The 24,578-nt window shown below is 40.3% G+C and overlaps 1 protein-coding gene across 2 annotated transcripts in view; it reads left to right on the forward strand.

The window, feature by feature from the left end:
* The window catches only part of MCTP2 (multiple C2 and transmembrane domain containing 2), a 139,477-nt gene that overhangs the window by 77,665 nt on the left and 37,234 nt on the right, over nucleotides 1-24,578 (forward strand). For both annotated transcript variants that reach the window (XM_019533768.1, XM_019533769.1), the window contains 3 exons: nucleotides 788-889; nucleotides 2,256-2,330; nucleotides 3,806-3,925. In XM_019533768.1, coding sequence (XP_019389313.1) covers nucleotides 788-889; nucleotides 2,256-2,330; nucleotides 3,806-3,925 — 297 coding nt within the window. The remainder of the gene's footprint in view (nucleotides 1-787; nucleotides 890-2,255; nucleotides 2,331-3,805; nucleotides 3,926-24,578) is intronic.

Consider the following 24,578-nt stretch of genomic DNA (forward strand, 5'->3'; position numbering starts at 1 on the left):
TACAGTCCCCAAATGGAGCTCTTTGGGATGCTGCCGTTTTTATGTTGCTGCTGTTTAGAATTAACTGGTCCGCTTCCTAAAAAGCCAAATGTTTAATCAATACATATCCTTCTGTGTATAATAAATACAATTCTGCCATCACTTCTGAAGAGAGAATGCTTTTAATTTGAGCCAAATAGTTTACAAAATGGTAAGGGAGATGGGCTTTTTTTTTTTTTTTTTCATGGACATTGAACAGGACAGGGCCAACAGGCAGATTAGAGCATAGAAATGACATCTGAAACCTAGTGCAGGGGAAGTCTTTTCCATGAATTAGTTTATTTAGAACATTTGTTACATTATTGCTCACTCCGGTTAAACCAATTAATTGTCTTGGACAACCTTTCAGTAAAACAAGAATAGGTATATTTGTGTGTGTTGCAGGGTTTAGAGTGAGGACAGTGGGGGTGTTTTGTTACTTGTGTTTCTTTTTCTGATCTTTGGAAGAAAAATGCCATTTTAAACCTATACTAACAGAGCCTGATTACTTCCCATCAGCTCCCTAGCTTCCAGGGCAGAATTCTCAGACTGGTTATTGCTTGCACTGTGCTACTATAAAATAGAGGGTCTGTAAATTAAAGTTTGGCCATAATAGCTTTAATCTCCAGTTTTATAGGTCTCCAATCCAATGGTCATTTTGCATTTCAGCCTTTGATTATATTGTCAGATTTGTGAGGGATTGTTGTTGGAAAGAGTATTTTTATGTATAGCAGAGAGAAAATACTGATATGTTCTTTTTCAATTCTAGATTAGAAATGGGCAGCAAAGTTGTTACATGCTGAAGAATAAAGACTTGGTACAGTCTTCTAAAGGATTAATTTACTTGGAGTTGGATGTTCTGTTTAATCCGGTAAGTTTTAACTGTCTTTTTATTGTTTTGTTTTGTTTTGTTTTGTTTTGTTTTGTTTTTCTTCACGCATCCTTTACATAAGGAACTAGGATTCCTGGCTCTGCAAATGCAAAGAGAGAATGCAGGAACCACACAGATAAGGTCTTGACCTGGTTGCATCTGGAGGGAGGGATTGAGTTTATTGCCCTTTTTTTAAAGAAGTTTTGGCAGATCACAGTGCTATAACATTCCATCCAAATGGATGAGGCAATGAAATGGCAGCTTTGGACTAAGAATGACCAGAGCGTTCTTGGGAAGAGGTGTGGATCATTGCACACCGGGGTTTAATTTGCAGCCAAAAGAGGAGTTAACATCTCGATTATTACAGATGACTTTTAACTCCTACTTCCTCCCAAAAAGCTGAGCCACAATTTCTGCTTCAGAGGGTGTTGACAGGAGAATAACCCAGACACCAAAGTGGTGTGCTTGCACGTAAGGCTGACTCAGCTACTTGTGCTTAATCATCTCTTACTGAATGAAACCCTATTTTATTTTTGCTGTCATTGTGTGGAATATGAATCCTCTCTTATTGCCTTTTTTTTGTTTCTTTGTTTGTCTGTTTTTTCCTTACTGTGATGCTGGAAGCAAAATTTCACTTTTTGTAATGGCTCATAGGAATTTATCCCATCTTGTTTGGATTCGGGGTTTGGGAGTCACTGTAGAGAGCAGTGATGGGTGCTCTTTTTGAGGTTCCCTGTTTCTGGGGCAGCCGTTGAACAGAAATAATGACTCATTACTAGATTCTGATTTGAGCCATCACAGGACTTGAAATATGTTTTTGGCTATTTTTCGATGTCCCTTTCAATGGACAAGTATTAAATACACAGGTTCAACTAGAGGATTTGGGGAATGTGATCTTCAGCTCGCATTTTCTTTGTTTACTTTTCTATGGGGATCACCAGCATTTGGAAAGCGGGTAATACAAATGCACAGGGTGGCAACAGCAGAGGAGACCTTCTACCCTGGTGCTTTTGCTCTACACCATGCAGCCATGGGTTACAGAAGTAGCAAAACATTCCTGTTTCCCCCTCTCTCTCTCACCAGTAATTTCTCCTTTGCCTCATTAGCTGGAGCTGGTTGTGTAGCCTTCATGTTAGCATTGACAACACCTGGTGCTTAAACTGCACAGCATTTCATACCCCTGAAGGTAAGGGAGAGGGAACAAGATTGTGCATACAACATAGGTTCCCACAGAAAGCTGGTGGCTGTTGTGCAAAAACACAGTAGCAAGGGTCTGCTGAGCTGAAGGTTAAAGTCCTTTGCTCCTGGTTATATGCCGATGCTGAGTTTAAATGACAGTATTCTAAATACAAGGTATTTTCTCCAGATAAAAGCATGCAAGAGAACCTTCAAGCCAAGAGAAAAGCGCTTCATCGAAGACAGGGGCAGGTTTTCCAAGAAGGTATGGCTCCCATTCTTGTCTCTCTTTGGTAGGCTTTTTCCAGTAGCCTCTTCAGTACACTTATGCTAGGATGCACGCTCAAGTTGCAGCAAGGGAAGTTTAGTTTAGACGTTAGAAATCGGCTGACCATATGGAAATCCCTTCCCCATGGCATTCCCACAAGTTGGTGGGGGCAGGGCTGCATGCTGGGCAGGCAGGCTCCCCATCACTCTAATTCCTGGCCAGACTGCACCCCTGCATTTCCAGGATGCCCTTTTAATTCTCAATAGCTGCCTGGAACCAGCCTCTGAAATCTGGGACCAGCCTGGCTAAACAGGGACATATGGTCACCCTAATTAGTAAAATCCTCACTAGGAGGGTGGTAAAACACTGGAACAGGTCACCCAAATTGGTGGTGGAATCTCTATCCTTGGAGGTTTTTAAGACCCTGCTAGACAAACACTTGGCTGGGGTGATCTAGTTGGGGAGGGTCTTGCTTTGAGCAGGTGGTTGAAGTAGATGACTTCCTGTGTTCCTTTCCCGGTCTAATTGTCTGCAATTCAATGATGTACAGGTGCAGAACTTTAATACATGGAAACACTGAGCACAGGTGTCAATTCTGTGCCCATTTTTGAAAGTGAGAATGCTCATTGGCGTTACTGTGCATTGGCTCCCTTATCCAGTTTGACGCTGTAGTCTGGTAAATCATCCCACTCTTTAAGTTAACACAAAACAAAAAAAGCCCCACATAATTAAGGAATCTGGGCTGTAGCCATGTTTGTCTAAGCACAGAGGCAGACAAAATCTTTGGGTAGAGGTGATATCTTTTATTAGACCAACTAAATAGTTGTAAAAAGTTATTACAACTTTTGCTGTTTTCCTAGAGGTTGCTACAACCTTTTTGCAGCTATGTTACTTGGCTTAATAAAAGATATTGCCTCTACCCAAAGATTTCATCTGTGTCCTAATTAAGGAGTCTTAGCACATGTGCTTATTGTGCAGTTCATGGATTTTTTTTTTTTTTTTAATTCCTTGTTCAACAGATCAAACCAAGAAGATACCATAGAAATGTCATGGCGTTTTAAATCAATTAAACTTTATACATTTTTAAAGGAATGTCCTTTCTGGTTTGATACTGTCATGGTCTTATATTTCTCTGAATATGTATAGACTAATCCAGAAATCCTGGAGAAAAGAATTCATTTTATGATAAATTCAAATAAGATTTTTTTTTTTTTTTTGCTTATTAAAAATTGAAGGATGGACCAGACTTTCTGACTTCCTATGGAAGGTGAAAGAGAAGTTCTGAAAAGTTTGGGGGCAGTATGAAAGCACACAGTAGTGGGAGAGTCTCTCTGAAACTTAAGCCTACATCTAGAACTTTATATCTTTATAATTTAAACTGTCCGTGTTCCTAAAGCAAAGTAGAAATGTATAACATTTAATCAAGTGTTTTTTTTTTTCTCCCCCCTTTTTCCCTTATCCCCATTTCTCAGATCTTATCTAGAAATGTTAACCGGGTGAAAAAAATCACCATGGCCATATGGAAGACAATACAGTTCCTTAAAAGCTGCTTTCTCTGGGAATCAACAGTTAGAAGTATGATAGCTTTTGTGGTAAGCAATTTTTTTTTTTTCATATTGGTTCAGACAAACTTATGTAAGGTCTTGGGTATTACAGTCTCTGCTCTGACCCTCAATCTGGAACCCCACATAGTTTGTGGGGTTGCTGTTGTTATATACACCTGTAGTTGTCCTCAGGGACCTGTTGTGCAGGGCAGATCTGAAGGAAAGCCCCATAGAGCAATCCAGCCCTTTCTTCACTCACAACAGAGGCACTCTTCACTCCTTGAATCGTTGCAATGACTTCTGGTGGAGGAGGCTTGCATATCAAAGCACAAAATTAAGGGTCTGCTGGCAGGTCTGTATAAGAGGGGATAGGTATGCTGAACCATCTGCTAAACCATTGGCTTACCCAGAAAGGTGGGTGACAACTATGAGGACAAGTGTATCTGTATTTACTTGGATCTGCTGGCCCAGAATCCCCCCAACTACAGATCACCAAACCTGGACGAAAGTAGTGACGAGGGAGTGCGGCGACCTTGTAACTTGTCTGGCTTGTTCTGAGAGAGGAGCTAAAGCCTTGGAGGGACAGTTTGTGAGAAGTAATCCATTCCTGATGGGACAAGATGAGATAATAGGTCTTTTCCATTTGATCTTTAATGTCAGCGAGACTGCATTTTACAGTGCTTTAACAATGCTTGCTACACCCCTTTGATTCTGGGTGTACTGCACATCCTGTTGCACTTAAGTGACATTGTCTTGTGCAAGTCCACCCTCCAGCCCATAATAGTTACAAGAATAAAACCGTTTTGTCAGCAAGTCCTGCTGTGGGCAGAGATCTAAAAGCCAAGTTCCCCACCTGCCTGTCCCAGTTTTCAACTCTATTCCTTTTCCTCTGAAAACACCCTGTTTTCAGCTTTGTCATAATCCACTCAAGCACAAAGAGATTTCTCATGCTTTTTTTATTCTGCAGTGTGACATTTTCTTCATGCTTGAAATGGCTGGCATGCCATTAAAGGTTGCAAAATTGTTTTGCGGTGGTCCGGAGACAGGGGAGAAAAAAGTTTTTGAGTAGAGTGTTTATTAAACAAAATAACAGCCACATCGCCAAGCATCCTCCTCCTTTTCTGCCTGTGAATTACGAGTTGCTTTAAGGTTCTTTTGAGGAAAACACTTTACCGTGTATTTGCTACAAACAAGTAAAGTGAGCCATCCCTGTGTGAATGAAGCACGGAAGAAAGACGGAGGAAATGTCTTTCACCCTGCAGGTTGAGAAGGGCTGACTGGCAGGCAAGGGCACAGAGAAAGAAGGGGTGTTTGGGTCTTTTAAATAACTCGTTTAAATAGCGTGCACAGTTTGCTCGAATGGTTCCAGATTCAAAGGCATGCCAGAGTTGAAAGGCGAGGCCTCGCCTCTTAAAGTCCATCTTCAGCTTGAGCTATTAATTGATGCACCTTGCCATGTGATGTGGAGTGGAAAGCGCCAAGATGAAGAAAAGAGAATAACTCTTTTCCAGCTGTTGTCTTTGAATACTTTGAAACCTTGGGGTCCTTGGAAACTTGGCTGCAGCTGTTTAGCTGTGGTCCTGAGATGCAAGTCCTTGTGTATTTTGCATGTGAAGGTAGGATGAGACCTATGGGGGAAGCAAGTGTGCATGTGTGCACAGGAGGAATGGCATGGTTGTGCACACAGGAACTGCAAAGAGAAAATGATTATGAAATCTTGGATCTACATGGCTAAGGCCTTGATGGAGGATGGTTCCTGAGTAAAGTTAGATCCATGCTTAATCAGTTTGATGAACTGGGGCCTGAAACAAACTTGGAGATGTGTCTGTGTCTCTAGACCACAGAGAAATGTAGCAATGTTAGTGAATGAAGGAAAAGAAGCTGGAACATAAGGAAAGCTGCAAACAAAGACAGAGGTAACCTTTAGGTTTAGGGAATGAAAAGTGATCATTCAGGGTCTGTTTAGAGAGGTGGGATTGAGATAAACTAGAGAGATTTGTTCCAAACTTCCTCCTACTGTGCGCTCTATTGCTCTTACTGTTTTCCCACATAGAAGGGAAAGATGGTAGGAGGACAAGAGATACGTGACTGCAAAATGTGAAGATAACGGAAAGTAACTGTTGTCTAAAACCAAATATTAAAACTAGCTATTTTAAAATTAGTTAGAAATCAATCTATTAAAGTGCTAGTACTATCCTTCTCAGAGTGTGTTTTAGTGTTCCCAGTTATAAATACGAGTTGGCAGCTTATCAGGTGCAGAGTGAAAACTATTTTTACTGCCCAGGCTTTGCAAATAAAAATGGGCCGTAACACCCCTCCCTCCTCCCCAACAAAGCTATCAGTATAAACTTGTTTCAGCTATCTTGTTTGCATGCCCTCAGAAAGCCAAGCGAAACAGTCAAGGAGTTGATTTCGTAGGTCAGCTTCAGCTCAGCTTGTCCCACCCTCCCTTTCCAAAAGGCCACTGCAGATTTTAACTTAAAAACTAGAGAGGGAGTTGTAATCCATTTGAGACCACTTGCCTTTTCCTTCTTACTTCTCAGAACGCAGTTACTGAAGGATCTAATATCAGATAATATTTCACGTGGGGTTCAATTCAGAGAGTCAGTGCAAGGTCAAAGTAAGGTGGCTGGTGAAGTAGTGTGCTGACTTTTTATTGATTTTTTTTTTTTTCTTTCCCCCCTACATTGACTGCAGCACCAAAATAGCCACTGACAACACCTGCACGCAGCTAGGAGCATCAGTCTGTTTTCATCCAAGTTACCTGTACTTCTAGCAAGGTTTCAGCATGCATGGGTAGGAAGAGGTCCTGGAAAGGTTCTCACCCTTATAGGCAGATGTTCCAGAGGTTTCACAGTCTAAGACCAGAAGGGCCTGTTAGATAATCTAGTCTGATCTCTCATCTATTGTCAGCCTTTTGATTTTAACCTGTCACATGCCTGGCTTCATTAAATGGTATGGTTGGTTAAAACCCATCTTCTAGATAGGCATCCAGCATTGATTTGAAAACACCAAAAGGTGGGGAAATTTTTTCACTTGGTTGTTTGTTCCCAGTAGTGGCTTGCACTTGCTGTTTAAAAAAAAAAAAAAGTGTCTAATTTCTAATTTAAATTTGTCTGGCTTTACCTTTCACCCATTGGTCTCTCTTATGCCTTTGCCTTATCAAATAGTTATCCACTTAAATATCAGTCCCATAGATTATCACTGGTTTCATAAATTAATATTTCCTGTCTTCAGCCTGGAATCTAGTCGTCTGCCTACGAGCAGTTTTACATAAGTGTCTGCACACCACTTGTTTGTTTTTCCTGTCATATAAATAGTATATGGCTTAATTTTTCAAATGCTTTTCTTTTTTTTTTACCATTTTTTTTAATTCATAAAAAGCCTCACCAGTTTGGTCATGGAAGTCAAGCTTATAATGTGAAATTAATCAAGCCTGCTATATAATGTGTATTTTTAAAATATTTTAAAAGCTAATTTTGGTCACAGAATGATTTTTATAAGGAATCATGCATCATTGCACATTGCGCTTGTGATTTTATACAACATAATTACATCTTCTATCGACAGTTTTCCATGCATTAATGGTAATTATGCCATTTAATGAAATTATAGTAATTGCATTAAAAAAAACCTATAATCTAGTGCAAATTAAAAGGACATATTGACTGCTTTTTACTACTGTACATTCACTTTAAAATGTTTCATGGGAAGTAATAAGAGATGCTGAGTACACCAGACATAATATGGCAAATCAGCTACTGTAGCACCAAGCTGGAGCCTCAGTCTTCACTTCTGATCCTCTCTGCCCAATTTTTGTCCTTCTCTGTTACACTGGCCCAGTGCCTCAGTCTTCTCAGCAGCATGCGCTGTCATTTCAGCCTTGAGCCTCTGAAAGCCAGGCCTGCTTTCCCAGGTGGGGGCTGGTGGAAGAAACTTCCCAGGCCCAGACCAAACTGGTGCCCTAGGTCACGTTGACTGGTGCATGGCAGAAAGTGTGGGCAGTATCTATTTGAGTAATGTTGAAGGGCTGCTGCTTATAATTCTTTGGCTGAGGTTCAGTATGGGCAAGGACGGGGAAGGCATGTGTCATGGTGTTGCTGGCTGAAACTCAGAACTTCTGATCAGTTTTAGTGCTGCTGTAAAGTGGGTGGCAAGCAGCAGCAAAATGGGTAAGAATAGTATCAGTTTTAATCAACATCTGTGCAGCTGTAATGGCTTTGGAACGGCCCTGCCAGTCAAACTTCCTTAAGCTGGAGACCCCAGGACAACTTGATCAGCCTACTGGTCCCCCCGGCTGTTTCAGTCCGACAGCCAAAGGAGCCAGCGGGCCTGGGAATCTGGAGTCCTCTGGCTCTGGGGCAGTCTGCTTAGCAGGGATAGCTTAGAGTGGTACAAACCTGTCCCTGGACCTCCAGGCCGGCTGCTGCAGAGCCGACAGCTGAGAACTCGCAAGTTCCAAGGCTGCCGGCTCTGTAACAGGGAGACTGGAAGAGCTCCCCAAATCACCAGGATTGGTAAACTCCCTGACCAGCTGGCTCCATCCGTGGCAGGGGTGCCCCAGCACTGGAGCCTCTGCTGGGTTACGAGGCAGGTGAGCTGGCAGAAAACTGGGCAGGTTTGCAATGAGCAACCTGCCTATTGAGCAAGGCTCCCTGAGATGACTTGCAAATCAGGCTGCGTTTCTAGCAAATTAGCAGAAAAACAAGTTGTTGAAAACATGACCAACCAGCCCCAAATATTGATGGGTAGCTGCAGGGTTTTGTGGAGTGTTGTGTTTGACACTCTGTGCAAATGATCTAGTAACTCACTTGGCCTATTGATTGCTAATTTGGGTGCCACCATAAACAGTTAAAAACAACTAAAACTGCTCAGGTTGAGTACTCAGGTGGCTCGGCTGAGTATGTTTCTCCTACTTAGGGAGCAGCAATATACGAACCTTAGTTAGCATGCCCCAGTCCGCACCTGGCACGATTTCCTCTGGAGGTAACAGGACTAGCTCAGTCCATGGTCCTCAAGTTCTCTTCCTCAGCTGAGTCTGATAGTTAGTACATAAAGGCTAGGAACAGAAATTACACATAAACCAGTATAAGTAATTGGAAACCGATTCAAATCTCTAACACAACAGAAGTTCAGTGCACATAAACCTCTTTCAAATGACCAAAACCTGTTTGAGATAAACCTAGACGGATGTGACATCCATCTAGGTTTAACTGATTTAGGTTAAATGAGTTTATTGAACTGCCATCCCAGATCCTCTCCAGATTCAAGTTAATCCAGTCCCTCAGCATCCCATGATACTTTGCACCTCCCCTGCAAGCCCTTCCTTGCAGTGTAGCCTGGCAAGCTTTGACCTAAGCTGTCTACTCCAGCTGAGCAGGGAGGCATGCTCTCATGCCACCCAGCTTCTGGTCTGGGCCACTGCAGGCATATGACTGCATTTCAGGACTCAAAAGTGAATGTCTGTCCACTTGTTTATTGGTTTCGTGTTCTATGGGAAGCATTAATGGCTCATCAGTAGTGTTGTTTTCTTTAAAAATAAATTTATCTCAAATTCTCAGCTTCTGGAGGTTACATAGGCCTCCAAACCTTTTCCATACTCTGCACACACAAGCAACACCCCTCCCACAAAGTGCTCAACCTTTTTCAAGCCAAATACAGACCCTGTTTCACACATGTTCTGTTGTATAGGCACCAGATACATGGCACACATGCATGTTTGCTCTACTCGGTTACTTCTGCTCGCCTGCATAACTAATGTTAGAGAGCTGGTGAACCTCCAAGCAGAACAAGAGGTTTAGTGCGGAGTTGTCTAATTAGCTCTGCAGTAAAACGTCACCATCTACATGTGCGGTGCTATTAGGCTGGAGCAAACTAATGAGCTCTGCCATAGGATAGTTGTGGTAAACACAAGTGCTATCCTGTGGCAGAGTCGTTGATCCCATAGCAATGTAGATGCTGGCAGGGCTGGCTGGGACATGAGGGCGCTGCCTGCTAGCCAGCCCCTGCACTGGAGCACCCTTGTGTACCAGCCAGGCTGGCAGGTTGACCCCCTAGCTCCCCTGCCAGCTGGGGCTGCTCCAACCCAGCTCAGTGTGCTGCGGTCCCAGGCGCATGTGCAAATGGCCCAGGAGCAATAAACTCTGGTGCGTATTGTGATATACGGTGATATGCACCAGAGTTTATTCCTTCAGCTGAATTGCATATGTAGACATGTCCACTGTGTATCGTTGGCATAGTAAGTAAGATGTGTAGGACTTCTACCCTGTGCTAGAACCGTGAATGTGCTCTGGGTAGTTAGAGCTAGCTGATTTTCATACGTTTCTGCTCATTTTAACCTTTCACAAACTTTGTTTTGAACTTTGTTTTTTGGCTGTTGTTTACAACACTGGCAAGCTTCTAAGTGGCCCTTTCCCTATTAACTTTGTCCTTGTTTGTCCTTGCATTTTTGTAAGAGCTGGAAATAACATTTGTTTACTCTTCTGTGTGCGTCTTCGCATCAGCAATATCGTTGCCACCGGTCCTTGAATGTTAACCACCACAGCAGAGCAAAAGACTGAATTCTCACGCTTAGAATGTAGTCATCAATTCCTGCTTTTAAAAAAAAATAAATAACTTAAAGTCTCTCCAGTAAGTTACCATGGAGTTTTCTTACTTGTCTATACAAAGTTTTTTTTCCTATGGTTATTTTCTTGCAGGCAGCTTGATTGTTTTATGCCCTGGCATGAACAGAAAGTAGAGAAAGCACAGTGAAAATGTTTCCCTTTATTTAGAAGAACATTTCAGTTGGGTGCAATATTTCTAATAAGGCAATGTGGCCGTTTAAGACCATCTTTCTGAGGCTGTGTTGCTGTTTCTTTAAAACTGTAGCAGGACCTCAAGCAGCATAGCAGCCATGAAAAGCTGTAGGCAAGAGATCCAAAGTAAAGCAGAGTGTGAGCCTGCCTTTTGCAATGATTCTGTTTTTTCTTTTTCAGTAAAAATCCCTATTCAGTTTTTGAAAGAAGCAGAACTTTTATTGACGCTTTTTCCTCTGTAGGGCTATGTCTCATTTTTTTCATTTGGTCATATTTCAACCCTCCTTTTTGGCTGTTATTGCTGCCACAGCTCCGACTTTGACTATAAAAGGGAATTTCAGTTTTTTGCAATGCAGAATCCAAATGTCATTAAGAATCTGCCCATCCTAAATTGATACTATTGGGTAGCCTCTTGTAAAGGGTTTCAAAGGACAGCTGTGCAAAGTATATAACCCCTTAATCCTTGTCAAATAGACCTACCCTTCAGAACAAAATTTGACTCAGTGATTTTTCATTCCTAATATTTTCCATTCTTTGGTGTCTACTTAACTGTGTTGCACTGTGGATGGGACCCTTTCACCTTTAGTTGTGAATTGCTCTTGCTTTTGGTGGGGGTATCACCAGTCCTTAATATGATTCTAACCTATGCCCCTTCATGTGAATAATAGCAGCACTTTCTGGGCAGTGCATTTTAAACCCGCATTCATCATATGGAAATCTCTTAGCTCTGGTTACTTAGAAGAGCCCTAGTCCTTGCCTTATGTTTTCCCCATATGTCCACTGAAGCATTTTAAAATTAAGGTGAAGCATGCACACATGTCTGTATGTCTGTGTTCCTGAAACTTAAAGACAGTGTCTAGAAAGTCCAGATCTGCCGCAGGCTGCACAGTTCCCATTGACTGCAGGTCACTGAGAGCCATGCACGTAGACAGCCAAACGCAGAATGAAGGCAGCAAGAGATGAATGTATTGCTGTCGTGGGATAGATAACCCCTTGAGAGAGCGCTTCCCCCCCCCCTTTCCCCCCCCACAACTGGATTACTAATATCTATTTTTTATCCCTTTAGCTACCTAGCAGCAACACACAAAGCCAGCCACAAATGTGCAAACATTTTGTGTACTGAAAAAAACAAATAAATGAAGAGGGCTCTTCAGAGCTTAATCCCTGGCCCCGAAGTGTGTGAAAACAGTTCTGCCCGGCTTTCTGCTTGCATTGTGACCTGTTGGAGAACCTGCTCAGTGCTTGCATTTCCAGCTAATTTGATATTGCCTTTTTTGTGGTTTGAGCTTTGTCATTTGTTTCTAAGCTGTCATTTTTATTAGTCTCCCTGGCTGATCTTTTTGGGCTCTCGTCAGGTGGTATGTGTTCTCCATTGTCTGCCTGGTCTTGGCAAGCTGTAGGTCCTTTTTATTGCCATATGACGTGGGCGTGCTTGTAGCAGTAGCCTGTAATTATACCCACCACAGGTGACAGTTACAAGAGAGCTTTGGTAATAATTTTAGCTGCCTGATCTGATGTTTATGAAGAGAGAGCCCTCTTTGTGGTCTGGTTAGAGTTTGCTATCATGTATTGTACTTTAGCAGTTTGATTTATGAAGCCCTTTTTTGCCACACTTTTTTTTAGTCTTTTGAAGTTATGGATCTCATTTTATAGGAAGTTATTCTTGTTCTTTTACTATCACACAATTCCTATTTATTTAACTTGCACTCTTCTCAACAGGATCAAATTGTGCACTCATCTTAAGCCGGTATTATTTGTATATTCAGCGCCACGGGACTTCGAAACCTGCCTAGTTTTAGCAGGCTCGCTATGTCCTTTTAGTACCGTTCTAATCACAAATCAGCCTTTAACAATGTGTTTCCTTCTCGAGTTTCAACTATTTGTCAAGGACATTAGTTCATATTCACTATCCGTGTAATCAGGATCAGGTCCATTACTGTCAGTGGAGTTACAGAGCCTGCTCACACCAGAAGGAAATTTAGCGCTCTGCTCTTAGTGGCAGCTCCTGGGTCGTTCTTGAGTCAGTGGGTCATATTCCCACCTCGCTCCTAGGACAGACTTCCACGCATATTGATAGGAACTAGCTATGAAATAAAGGAAAACAGACATAGTAAAGTGCCTAAAAAGAGATTTCCTTCTTTTGGTGCAGATCTGCATTTTTTTTTTAATTCATCTGAAAGTATGCATATCTCGAGTACATGTTAAATTCATGAGATGGAAAAATAATTTTTTGCTAGTTGATGAATAGGTAGAAAGCATAAACTTGCAGCAAATTAAATCAACTCATCTGGTCCTGAAGAAAAATAACTTATAGAGTCTTTCTGATTTGAAAAATCTGTACATTTTTTTTAACACAGAAATCTATTAATGTCAAATTAAAGAACTAGAATTAAGTTTAATGAAGATTACATGCAAATAATTGTACATGGATATCCATGTTTCACATTTAGATGTTCATACAACCCCATCACTATCTAAATGTGACACGTTTTGCAAACCCCAGAATTACTGGGGGGGTTTTCCTTTTCAAAATCTCTTGGGATTTTTCTCAAGTTTGAGCTCATTTTGATTCAGGGTTACTGGTACAACATATTTGCTGTATGTGAAAATTGCAAACTAAAGCTGACCGTAATCGTTGCTTTCATTAGCTGAGGCATTTTGTAATGAGCAACTTTTTTGTGTGTGTCTTCATTTAAATGAACAAAACTAAGCAAAAAAAAAAAAAAAAAAATCCTTTAGTTTTAATGCCAATGTAATCTAAAACAAAAAGTGCCTCTGTAAATAATGTGCAGTTTAGACTTCTGAAGTTTACAAGGGAGAATATACACTGCAGTTATTCAGGGGCGTAAACCAGCATAACTCTATATGCTTTTCTTTGATCAACATTAGCTGAAAATTTGGGTTCTTGTTTTGGAGCAAACTCTTTCCTGAAGATTTATAACTGGCTGACGAAAGGAGAGTAAAATCCTGTAGGTGGCGATAGACTCTCATGAATGATCAAGCTCTTGCTGTAATGTGGGGCTTTTTTGTCAGATTTTTCTGGCTGGTTTTCTTTTACTTGAACAATTTTTTTATTTTTAATTTAATTCGCCCATTCCTTCAGTGCTAATCTTACCGTTACAACTGGAAGAAGTTTCATATTTTAAGGTAATGAAACATTTTGGGTTTTTTGGTTGATCATAGATGTGCCTTGGGACTTGATTTTAGATACGACTCCTTGATTCACATGGACACACAGATATCTATCTATCTATCCATACCTATATATCTGTATCTATATCTATATTTCTGTGTGCGAGTGTATGTGTTTTTCTGAACATGAGGGAGGGCTAGGATAGAAATCATACTGTAAATAATTTTTTTTAAAAGACTGTTAACCTGGGTGGTTTTGGGTCCTCCCCCCCCCCCCCCCCCGCCCCCATTCAGTTTTCCTTTCATCAACTAAAATATGATGCACATGTCTGAGACTAGATTCAGCAACCAGGAATTTCACAGTTGTTATGTTCAAGTTAGTCTACAGATAATGACACTACCCAAAATTAAGTTGTAATACCAAGTACATTTGTATTTTTAGCACATTCCTTTCCTTGGCTCTCTGATGTAGATTATATTTATCTATATGTCACTGTAAAGCTCTGGGAAACGGACAGATTATATTGTTGAATATAGTCAGAACCTACTGTCTCTGTAGTAAAAGTTTAAAAGCTTCTCTTTGTAAACCTTATCAAATATCTTCTCTTCTGTCCCCTTCACCAGGATCAAGGCAGTTTAAGATTACTTGTGACACATTTTAACCCAATTTTTCTTAGTGTAGGGAACTTTATTTTTAATACAATATAGTGATTTTTGAGTGCTAGTGAATATGTAAACATAGTATTTTTTTTCCCCCAGGTCTGTGGGTTTGTTTTTTTTTTTTTCTGATTTATTTCAGTCTTGCGCCTTAAGTTTTCTCTAGCAAAGGAAAGGATTGACTTACACAACTGACTGAATGAAGACTATTAGCAGAACTCTCCACTAACAACCTAGTTGGTCTAATAAAAAATATCATATTTACCCGAAGACGACCAACATGGCTACAACCAACAACCAACTAAGGACCCTGAATTATTGTTTTCTGCTAATTTTGGTTCAGAACTCCTTACATTGCTTTCCATGGGATGTCACTGCTTTCTACATATGTCCTCCAAGTTTAATTTTAATAGAAAATAGTAGCTCTACAGCTTTCCATCAAACCCAACTGCTGACATTTAGTAGTTGTTGTGTTTTCTTGCTGTTCAGTTTACAAAAAATGACTAAAAGTATACTTCAATTTTGGAAGAATTCTCTTTTTTTTAATATACTAAGTAGATGCCACCTTTTCTTTTATTTTGAGGCATATTTTTAACTTTGAGAAGCAGAACTGAAAGTCTCGGCTCATAAAGATAAAAATGTTTAATTTGTGTACTGTCTATATAATTGCAGAGAAGCAAACAATTTTGCAAATTGTATCTACTTATGCTTCTGTAATTTTTAAACTCACTGGGTATCTCATGTAGACCTTTGCAGAGCAAAAATATTTGTTATCCTAATTGCAGTTCCCATTATTCAAGGGTGGGTGGGAGTGCAGTTAGCTGTTTAAAAAAAAAAAAAAATGTACTGCCTGTATAAAGAAGCTCAGAGTTGGCCCCTGTCAGAATATGATGACATGAAAATTCAATTCCATTAAAAATTGTATTAAGCAATTTTTCTAAAAAAACTGTTTAGAATATTAAAAGGGAAAACATAACTAATACAGTTACAGAACATGGCCATTAAGAATTGATGTCTTGATGTACCAGCTCACATTTGTGCAAGTTTTCCTTTCTTCCCTGCATTTTGGAGGATTATTTATAATTATCCATCTTACTCTTCTTAGTAGACTAGACCTCTCTTTCTAATTCCCTCTCACTCATGTTCCCTCTCAGTTAAACTGAACTCTTAAAACTGACTATCAAATAACTGTTTAGCTAAAATATTACTCAGTACCATGTCAAAATGTGTTTATGTCCACAAGCAGAGAAATAAGCAGTGAGGAAAAAGACTCAGACACAAAATTATTATTATCGATAGTCATCAGAACTTCTACTTGGGTGGTTTTCTTTATTTATTGGAGAAGTGATAACTACGCAATTGCATAGCTGAGGAGGGGTTTGCTGTTTTCGGTTTTAAAAGCAGTATGGATACTACCAGAGATAGTGGACTTTTAATGCACAGTGAAGAATGTCTTATACACTGATACCTACAGTAACACATTCATACTGACTATGAGATCAAATGTTCTGGCTAAAAAGCCTTAGGGGAGCATTATGCGTCTGAGGTCTGATCTATTGTCTGGGAGGTCGGAGAGTGTTAATGCACTCTGCAAAGATTAGACTCCCTCTCTAATTGCTCCAACACTTCCTTAAAGGATTTAAACAGTCAAGAAAGGTGATGCTCCTTGTCAATTTTTGTCTTCTGACAGCCGTTGAAGTTTATCGGTCTTTCCATGGACACTGCTACATCAAGTGAAACAGGCAGTGTCAAAAGCATAAACCCTGAATTAGGACTGAGAGCAATGAGTGACATTATTCACAGCTCAGTTAGTTCACCTTTTATATTCTTTACAAAACAGGAACAGGAATATGTTACATCCCACTTGTACTCTTTACATTTTAAGATGCTAGTCCCATGAAAAGTTGAACTCCTTGATTTCCTTTGTAACTAACTTTTTTCCTTCAGATTTTGGCCTCCTTCCTTAATGAGGGATAATTCTGTACCTGGCATGAATCTACCATGTATTTTAGGAGATCTTATTTTAGTAGCCCATGCAGTGGTGCTCTCATAGCGAATCGGCAGATCTCCAGATCCTCAGCTAATGCCCTGGACCCATGCTGTTCATCAACAAGCACTTTTACTTTCACAGGACATATTCATGATCTGATTGTTCTGGGTTCTCTTGGACTTTACTGAGAGAACCCAAATGTGCTCCGTTCAGATCTGTGTTAGGGTCATGATATTTATGACGTATGTTTCTATTAACATAACTATCCAAGTAAGTTTTTTCCTGATCACAGGAAAGTGGGGCTGGAAGGAACCTCACAACGTCATCTAATCCAGGACCCTCCTCAAAGCAGGGTCATCCCTGACTAAACCTGCCCAGCCAAGTGTTTGTCTAGCCTGCTCTTGGACATTTCCAGGATGGAGATGCCATACCTTCTCGAGGTAGCAGGTAGCCTGTTTCAATACCCGAACACCATCATATCAGAAAGGTCTGCCTAATCCCACATCTAAATTTCCTCTGCTGCAGCTTGAGTCTGTTGCCTCCTAATCCTGTCCCTTATGGCCACAGAGAAAAGCTCATCTCCATCCTCTCTCTAATTGCCCTTCAGATATTTGAAGACAGTTATCAAGCCCACCCTCAGTCTTCTTTTCTCTGGACTAAATAATCTTAGCCTTTTCAGCCTTTCCTTGGAAGCCACGCTTCCCAGGCCTCTAATATATATATATTTTTAGCTTTCCATGGATCTCTTTCCAATCTGTCCACATCCTTCTTGACTCATGGTAACTAACAAGCTAACTATGAATTTACCCAGTGCATCAAATCAGCTACAGAGATTCATTACTAGCTTGGAAACATCAAATAGCTTTCTGCTTTTTGGGATGGGGTATGTTTGCAGGGAGGAAAAGAGGGAGAGGGAGAGCATGTTGTATTGGATCCCAGTTGCAAGGTATATTTTGCCTGTGTTTGAAAAGTCTTTTGAAATGTAGGGATGAAATATGAAAAAGACCAAAAAGTGTATATCAGGACTCGTAGTAGAGATGATATCTTTTATTAGACCAGCAAGATTTTTGCAAAAAAAAAAAAAAAGTCTTTAATTGCAAGCTTTCGGGCACAAACACCCTCCATCAGGCATTGGAGAAGATTGTAAAAGTTCTCCTGGGTAGAAATGAAAGTTCGTATTTCAGAGCATTTCACAGAGGAGTCAGTAGATGGAAAGCTCCTCTGGGCAGTATGTATGTATGTATGTACGTACAAAATAAACGTACAAAAAGGGTGTATGGCAGGAAAAACTGGATCATCAAGAGATGACATGAAAATTTTAATATGTGCCTTGAAACGTTCGTATTTCCTATCTTACATCCCTAACAGTGTTACCTGGATATAGCCGAGGGCAGGATTTGACCATATATTTTTAAATAGTTTCAAAGGCAGATAAGAATTTCCCCTGCTCTACAAATGGCTCTCACAATGCGGTAGGTCCTGCCAAACAGAGAAGAACCCTGTGGTTTGTCCTAGGGGATTAGCAGGTTTTTCAGCTGATGGCACTTGCAACTTTACTTGTACTGTACAGCCTAAAGCTGTCAATAGAGGGGTGTGTGTGTGTGTGTGTGTGTGTGTGTGCATCTTTTATGAAGACTTTTGAGCAGATGACTCTCACAGTTGCTCAAAGTAGAGATGGGGTGGAGAAGCCCTTTTGGCTCTGGATTAGAAATATAGGAGCAGAATTTGTCAAATATATATTCTGATCCTTCTCGCACAGGCAGTTCTCTTATTTCTCTGTGTAGCATGTTATCTTGCACTGTTGCTCTATTGCATGAAACGTTTCATCTGTATATAAAAATTAAAAATTCAAACAAAAATCTGGCCCACGAAGAACAGGCCCTTTGGGCATATGGTTCATTATGCATATTCGTTTAATTACTAAAACACTTGGGATGTCTCTGCTGCCCTTGCTTTCAACTTGCAAAGTTGGATCTGTTCTGCTGCACAGAATATGTTGAACAGGCATGTCAGAGAGGGCTTCATTTTCCCTTCTTTAAAAATATCTAGCAAGTTCTAGCATGGATTGTTAGAATTTACTGAATATTGGTTCAAATCCCTGAATGAAATAGTGGGTATTTTTTTTTCTCCCCGTTATTGCACCAACTCCCTTCTCCAAAAGGCTGGCTTTACAGTGGTTAGTTCATATTCATTTTAGTGAGTATCACAGTAATGCGAGACTAGCTTTACATTTCAAGCACATTCCCACAAAGCACCTGAAGTCTCCCGTTAAAGCTGTATAACTTTTATTAGCTAAGAAGGGATCACTGCGATGGTGTGACTTTAATTGATTTTCAGGACAAACAGGTGGTGATGGTTTAGGCATCCCCTAGTCTCCTGCCATTCCTAATTTGGAGCTGTACATATAATAGCTTTATTAAAATAAACAATCTTCTGGCTTTGGTCTTACTTGAACAGCTGCCTTAAATTGCAAAAAGGTCTTGATTTTTTTTTTTTTAAACAGTTCTATGCTATGAAAAGCAGGATGCCATAGGTCTCTCACTAAAAAACCTTTATTGCATAGTCATGCTATCAGTATTAGATCTTGGTTTTTTGTGATGGCTACGGTTGCTAATTCACAACATGATGACTTTCTGCATTGTAGTCTTCTATATTTAGGATTGTAATTACAATTACTATACCAGTTGTCTGTTGTGTTCATTATGTAATGTTGCAATTTTATGCACATGAAAAAATTATGTGTGTTCCTTAATCACCATAGGGTTTTTTGTTTTTTTTAATGAGCATCTAACATTCTGCTGCTGCTTTAAAAAATACTATTTTTCTTTCTCTCCTTCTGAATACAGAATGTTGTAGTCTGATTGATAACAACATTTTTCTTAAATCCTGCACAGTGCATTTTATCAAAGTCGATAGTAATACTGTGCAGTTCAGTAGTCCTTGGCTGGAGCAGGCAACTGTTAACGTATCTGAGGAGTGGACAAGCCGAAATTGTGTGTGTGTGTGTGTGTTAATTTGACATTTGGTGTTTTACATTCCAAATATGCATTTGTATTTGAACCAAGCAAACATATTGTAGTGTGCATTTTTGGTCTGGGAAGCAACCAAATCCATATAATCCATATAATAATTCGACCAAATTAACCATTAAGTCTAAATTTGGGTCCCACCTGGGTTGTAGAAGGTAGTTGGGGAAACCAGCGTGCTAAGCTTGGAGATTGCAGACAAAAGGTACCACTGCAGTCTTGCACAAGTGGCTACGTCTCCCTTATGTGGGTGTATTACAACCTACATTCTTTTCATGCCACTAACGAAAGCTGCCAGTGAAATAACTTTGTGTGTTGAAGTGTGATATTGCTGCGACTGTACACTGAACTCATTCTAATTAAATACGCTCAGTTTATTACAAATAGTCCGTTTTCCTTTTCTAAAATCGTTCAGATCTAATATGTGCTATGAACATGAATGAGAATGTTGTTCGAATAGTTTAGCCTAAACTTCTTGTAATAACAGTTGTAACTTGATGTTGATTGTTCAGAGCCAAAGTCCACTTAATACTTTTCCCACTTAGTCTACAATGAAATCACCATCTGACTCTTTCTACTCATGTTTCTTGTAATGATAACCATTATGTCTCCAAAGTGAGCAGATCTTAATCAGAACAGTTAATGGGGAGTTTTTCTTGACCTTTGAAGTTGCTTGGCTTTACCAGTAACAAATAAAATTGATGACGTTTTACTTTTTTTTTTTCTTTTTTGCCTTTGCTTCCTTTTCATCAGCGAAGTGATTTCTTTTTCTTTTTTTTTTCTTATTCTGATACTTTTTGAAAAAAGCATTTAGTGAAAAATCAGACTTTCAGTTGGCACAATTACTGGCTTCTTCGAAATCTTATAATGAGAAACTTTCTGTCTGATGCTAGTCCTGAAACTATTACTCTGCTTTAAAAAGAGAGGTCCAAAAACGACTTCATTTAATTTAGCCAAGATAGTGACACCCCCCCCACCCTCTTTGAAGTACTTTCCCCTTGCTCTCCCCTCTCTTCCCTCCCCTTTCTCGGGAATAGCTTATTTACCTGCTGGTGGATAACAGTTTGACTTGTTCTCCCCCCACCTCAATGATATAATGCCATCATAAATATTTCCTCCCGCTTTATTAGGGTTCATTGCTTGAGGATCCTAAATATATTTTACTTGACTCAGGAAATGTAAACTATGGTGTATATAAGCACAAGGGGGAAAATTAGAACAGACAGGGGTCTAACGAACGGTTATTTCTGCAGCATTTGTGATAGAAAAGGATCTGCAGAACTACTGTCCATGCATAAACATAGGCCTCAAGGACTTTGCTATCTTTACTCCTCCCTGGGAAGAAGAAGTACTAACCACAAGAAAACTCTATAAAGGCTTCAAATAAGAATAGTGCTAGGCTATTACTCTGTGGGGATTTAGTATACACATGTTCAAATACAAGCCCAGCCTTTTTTCCATTGATGCTGTGTCATCAGCACCAGTACCTGACGGCATTATCCTCAAGCGTTTGCAACACCATATTCAGAATTGGGCAGCGATAAAAGTGAAAAACATTTGCAACTGGTTACTCTGTCTCATAATCCCTCATAAAAAGAGAGTCTCTTTTTGTAAAGCCTTTGTATTTGCTCTTTACTGGGCTGAGGTAGCCTGATATTCCAGACAGGTGCTTGGATATCAGGGCAGCAAGTGCTTTGCAAATACCTACAAACAAAACCGAAATTCTTCATTGTTTGATCGGGCTTGGTTCGGTCCCTATATTTGAGTCAATAGCAATACTGAACAAACAGTCTGAGATCTGTATCTGGATGTTTTGCAAGTGGCTGCAAATCATTGCAATCTCAAATGTAATCTTACAATCTGTCCTGAATAAGTGAGTAACTAGTGTCCTGGGAGACCAAAAAAAGAAAATAAACTTCCGACTCTCCTGTTTTTATTTAAAGTCTTTTGTTGTTGTTTTTGTTGTTAAAGCCCCAGTTCATTGAGTCCTCTGTTTTGAAAATCACGGCTTTCTTTCAAAACACGGAGTCAGGTTCTGCATTTTGCAGCAGAGGAAGTTTTAAAATGTGATCATCAACAGGTCAAAAACAGGAACACAAATTTCATAGACATTAGGGCTGGAAGGGACTTCGGGAGATCATCGAGTCCAGCCTCCTGCCCAAAGGGCAGGAAGTCAGCTGGGGTCATAGGATCCCAGCAAGATAAGCATCCAAAATTAAACAAAAAAGGGGAAAAAAACACATAACGTTTACCGGCTTCAACTTCATGAACTTAAAAAAAAAAAAGCTCTGGTTCTGTCTGGGGTGTGGCTTTCTCATTGCTTGGGAATGCTTGCAAGTGGCAATACAATTCAGATCAGGGGGAGCACAAACTCCTGTCCTTCTTCTCTGGGGTACTGAGAAGCAAGTTAATTCATAGTTTCATAGTTGGTAGGGTCGGAAGGGACCTAAGCAGATCATCTAGTCCGACCCTCTGCCATGGGCAGGAAAGGATGCCATGGGCTAGGTCAGATTACTTTGTTCCTTTTCATGAAGTGGGTTCATGAAGCATCTTCTTTCCCTTTGCGTTCCCACCCTGCTCCCTGCTCCTATGGCATGGAGAGCAGGTGGCTGAAACCAAGGCTTCTTCTATTCCTTAGCTCATAGCCTCCTCAACCACTCCATTGTGCTGCATTCACAGGCAGTAGGGCCAACTTGGGGGAGAAAAGGTAGAGGAAGGTGGGAGAGAGAGGTCCCACCTGTTCTTCAGCATGGCTGAATAAGGGCTATGACAAGCTAGTCCTTTTTCCTATTTTCTGCTTGGAAATGTTACCTAGGACTTCTCCCTTTCATTCCTTTAACCTTTCTTCTTTAGCCTTTAAATGATTTAAAACTGTTTTCCTGAAGGTACTTTTTAATTCTTGGCTCTGCATAGGGGCATACATCTAATATACACTGGCTGTGTCCTTCCTGGGCACAGGTTTTCCTTCTTAAGTTAGATCCTGGTTCTGGCTGCTCTTGCAATAGTGAACTTATATAGGCCATATAACATACTCCTCAATACAAACAACTCATAGGCTGATGAGCTGTGCAGAGCAATCCAGTGGTAGTTGGTTACATGGCATAAATATTTAAAGATGTTCTTTCCTTCAGGTCATTTTTGATTTCAGCTCAATAGGACATACACTTCATAACACTATTGAGATCCCCGGCATTTCTTTTGCTGGGGAAACAAAAAGCAAATTGGATCTAAAGCAAATAGGTTTCCTCTGTCAGCGATAGTTTGTTTAAACATTTTTTTTTTCTGCCACAAGCTTTGTTTCATATCATTGCATTACAAAGAGGGAGGCACACTATCAGTGTGGATGATCAGCTATTTCCTGGAGCTTTGACTCCACGCCCACCAGGCAGACCATTGCAAAGCATGTCCTTTTTCCAAAGGGTCTGCTGACCAGAAAAATGTGAGACAGACATCTGGGCAGGTAGAGCTGTTGCTATATGAATGCACTACCTTTTGTTTCACAAAGGAGACTGGCTACTCTAGCTTGGAGAGATTTCCCCTGGTTTCTCAGACTTTATGCCGGGGTAAGATTTTTACCCTTGGTTAGGCAATGTCACAGTGGCAGACACATATTAGCAGCTCATTTCTTGATGCATGGATTTTTTTCAGATTTTGTCAGACTTTACTGCAGGACTGGCTTTATTTTTTTGTCTTGCTGCTCAGGGTTTTTAAATTTTTAATCGCAGGAATAGGTACGTGCCAGAAATAATAGTTGTCAGCAGGACTACTGCCTCCTAGAGATTTATATTTTCCTTTCTGGGCCCCAGTACCAAATTGCATTGGCTACAATTCTTTATTTTGTTTGGGACTGGGAGGCAGTTGAAGACTGTCGCCGAAGGGATGAATCTTGTAACCGTCCTTGAATGTTGGGCTGAAAGTGCTCAATTTCTCTGTGAGCGTCACAACTATGTGCATGAAGATCTTAGTAGGTTTAACTAGTCATTGGGTGGATTGGCATCTCCCAGTGCTGTGCTGAATGCTGACCATGTTCGTGTCTCAGGTCAAAATTGGACTTGTTTCGGGCCAGAAGAGATAACATGGTCGTACAACTATAGATTAGTTCACGTTTTCTCTCCTTCTCCTTCCTCACCGGGCCTACGTTCATGAATCTTCTGCCAAAGCTGTCTTTAGTTTAAAGTTCTGTCAAATTGCGCATGGTTCAGAAATCCAGGGTTTATGTTGGGAGGCATCTTTGCAAATATATTTTTTTCACTGAGGAGGCATTTGGTTAGCGCTGGGGCCCCAAATAGCTAAGAAAATAGTGTTTTGATAAAAGGTTTTTTTCTTTCTAGTTCACATTCTCCCTCTTATTTTCCCTATCCGATGGAATTAATTGATGTCTTTGTACTTCTCTCTTTGCCATTTTTTCCCAAGGATTACTGGGTTGCATAAAGCACAATGTTTTCCCCTCACTAAATGGGCCAAAGGGAAGCTTTTGTAAATTAGAGAGAAATATTCATAATTATTGTACAGATGAACCTACATAGATACCTTCCTCTAGTACTCTAAATCTCCAAAAATGATTCTCTACCACAATTGTGGGCTTGCTGGTGACAAATGTTTTATGGGCATGCTTTAGTAATAGAAACCCATCTAAAATCTGTTTTCAATAGTCGAGTTCTAAATGAGAACCAGAGAGGCAGCAAAACCAGATTCAAAACGTGTTTCTAAGGGTTTGTTTGTACTTTGAGTGGTAGACTGCCTTCTCTCATCTCTTGCACTGCTGTCAAAAGGGCCACTCTCGCGGTTGTTCAAACTCCATGCTTCTTGACAGGAACAGTTGGACCCCTCTTCAATGATTTTCAGATGAAACAGTTTCCAAACCTCCAGAGCTCTAACTTGTAGTTATTAGGCCCTTTGAAATAGCAACACATTAATCAGCTGAAATCAAGTGGACTCTTCTCTGAAGTGATGATACTGATGTTTTATTCGTGATAGTGGTCTTGTCTAAATTTTAGTTTCAAGAGTTCTTTTCGCCCTAGAGGTACCTGCCTCATTTCTACTTTGATTTTATAATTTTTTTTCCCTTTATCCCATATGCTATTTCTCTTTAATTTCTC

Source organism: Crocodylus porosus, unplaced genomic scaffold (assembly GCF_001723895.1).
Source record: "Crocodylus porosus isolate Cpor-Errol unplaced genomic scaffold, CroPor_comp1, whole genome shotgun sequence".
Classification (NCBI taxonomy): domain Eukaryota; kingdom Metazoa; phylum Chordata; order Crocodylia; family Crocodylidae; genus Crocodylus; species Crocodylus porosus.